General features: G+C 28.2%; 1 protein-coding gene across 1 annotated transcript; it reads right to left on the bottom strand.

Moving 5' to 3' along the window:
- Nucleotides 1-594: 594 nt before the first annotated feature.
- Nucleotides 595-1,666, bottom strand: LOC108454649 (gibberellin-regulated protein 4-like). The gene is made up of 4 exons (XM_017753179.2): nucleotides 1,475-1,666; nucleotides 1,323-1,364; nucleotides 1,172-1,205; nucleotides 595-1,024 (listed from the first exon to the last, which is right to left on the bottom strand). The coding sequence occupies exons 1-4, from the start codon at nucleotides 1,535-1,537 to the stop codon at nucleotides 843-845; spliced, it is 321 nt and encodes a 106-aa protein (XP_017608668.1). The 5' UTR covers nucleotides 1,538-1,666; the 3' UTR covers nucleotides 595-842.
- Between the last annotated feature and the right edge of the window lie 514 nt (nucleotides 1,667-2,180).

Consider the following 2,180-nt stretch of genomic DNA (forward strand, 5'->3'; position numbering starts at 1 on the left):
CTTTAATTTTGTGCAATTTTATAAATGAAATTTTCATTTGATCTAATTTTGTAAATTATTAACACAATTATTGATATAATATTATTTTATATTTATATATTATGTACATAATAATTATATTTATTCAAGATAAAATAAATTAATGTATTTATTTCTTTAAATATACTTAATTAAATAAAAATTAAAATTTTAAATATACATTTGAACAATAATTAGAGTTTCACGTACATAATTACATCAAATTAAAATTTATTTATATAATTACACATTAAATCAAAATTCATTTATAATTTAAAATATATCCTTTATAAAAATTAGACAGAAAACCATAATTCAACCAAAAATATTAGGGAGAGAATTGGGGAAAGAGAAAATAAACTTGTGCTTTTAATCTCATTCAAAGATGTTTTGAAATTGGTCTTAAATTCAAAGCTGTAAAAAGAGAGCCATAATTGAAAGCCTGCCAACACCAGTTTCCCACACCCACCATTGTTGGGGTCAGTTTGCATGTGTTTACATTGCTCTCTTTTTTATTTTACTTTTTTTTCATTTTGAGATCTAAGATTTGCCATTTTCCAAAAATGGGTCCAGAGGTTGTAATTAAACGACACCATCTTCATTAATAAAATAGAACAAAGATTAGCCACTCTCATTTTAATGGAGTGACAATTTGGTACAAAAAAAAAAACAAAACACATAAACCACTAGTAACAACTAACAACATAAAATATATAGTTAGTATTACAGTGCAACCTTATGCTTCAATGACTTGAATTTCAAATAGGAAATTTATAGGGATAATAATGTAAAAAAGAAAAAAAAAGGGTCTTCTTTTGAGTAATTTAAGGGCATTTGGGGCCTCCTTCCTTGGTTTTCCAGTTGTTGTAGCAAGGGCAAACTTGTTTGTTCCCATAATACCCTGGAGGAACACAAAGGCATGTCCTGCAACATTTCTGACAGAAGAACATGCATGGTTTATGGTACTGTGTCTGGCTACACCTCCTTGTGCACTGAGATGGACATTCTGGTCATTTCATTCAACCAAAAGAAAAAAAAAGTTCAATGTATGTTGTTGGTTCCAACAAAATCTTTTCACCATTCTTCAATGGTTTCAAATCAGATCTTTTTAGTAAGGAAAAATCAAAAGTCAGAAATTTATGATTAAACTTACGGTAAGGCTTGAGACTTCCAGGTCCATAACGTTTCTGCAAGTGGAAAATTTTCCCGAGAAACAAACAAATCAGTAATGTGTGAAAGAAAAAAAAACAACTTTTTAGTTTCTTCCTTCAAAAAAGGACATTTTTCAAGGCTTTAGTATTTACGTTATCATAATGGTGACCACCATGTCCATGTGATGCCATAACCTACATTGAAGATAAAACCAAATATATCAGCTTTGTGCAACTTTTCTTTCAATTTTTCCATGTAAAGTGAACCAAAAAAGAGAAAATAAAAAAAAAGGAAAGGTACCCACCAAAGTTTGAACCATGGAGATGGCAATGAGAGCCAAGAAGAAAGTAGCAACAAGTTTAGCCATGGAGTTTTCTTTGGCTAAAACTCAAGCCCCTCCTTAAAACAAGGGAAAGTTGAAAAAGAGAGTGAAATCTGGAGTGAAGATGGAAGAAGGGGCTTGGATGAAGAAGCTTGATATGGTATGGGGTATATATAGTGAAAGTTTGAGATTTTTTGGGGAAGGGAAATTTTATTATGTACTTTGCTCATACACATTACAATTATGTGTTTTTCCATGATTTGGATGACACCTTTCCATTAAGGATTAAATTGTATTTTTCTAATATATAAAATAATCATTTTCTACTTAGATTCAAAATTTCTTTTTATACTAGCTAATGATAAGTTGTTGAGATCTTATTAATTTGAATATTTAGGTTCGAGTTTATCATAAATAAATATGGTACGTGGTTATTTAATTTTGTAATATTTGTATGTTATATATTAGTATTAATAAGTTTGTTGTCTACAATATTTTGTATTGATTTAATTCTATCCTTTAATTGTAAATGTATTTTATTTGTATTATAAAATTTTTCACATGTTATTGTATTTAAATTTCTTTTATGTGGTTATGTAAAATTATGGTGTTTAATATTTTTAAAAAAAAACTTTTATCACCTCACATATAATTCTAATGAAGTGAAATTATTGATAATGGCGTGTCC

Source organism: Gossypium arboreum, chromosome 9, assembly GCF_025698485.1.
Source record: "Gossypium arboreum isolate Shixiya-1 chromosome 9, ASM2569848v2, whole genome shotgun sequence".
Taxonomy (NCBI): domain Eukaryota; kingdom Viridiplantae; phylum Streptophyta; class Magnoliopsida; order Malvales; family Malvaceae; genus Gossypium; species Gossypium arboreum.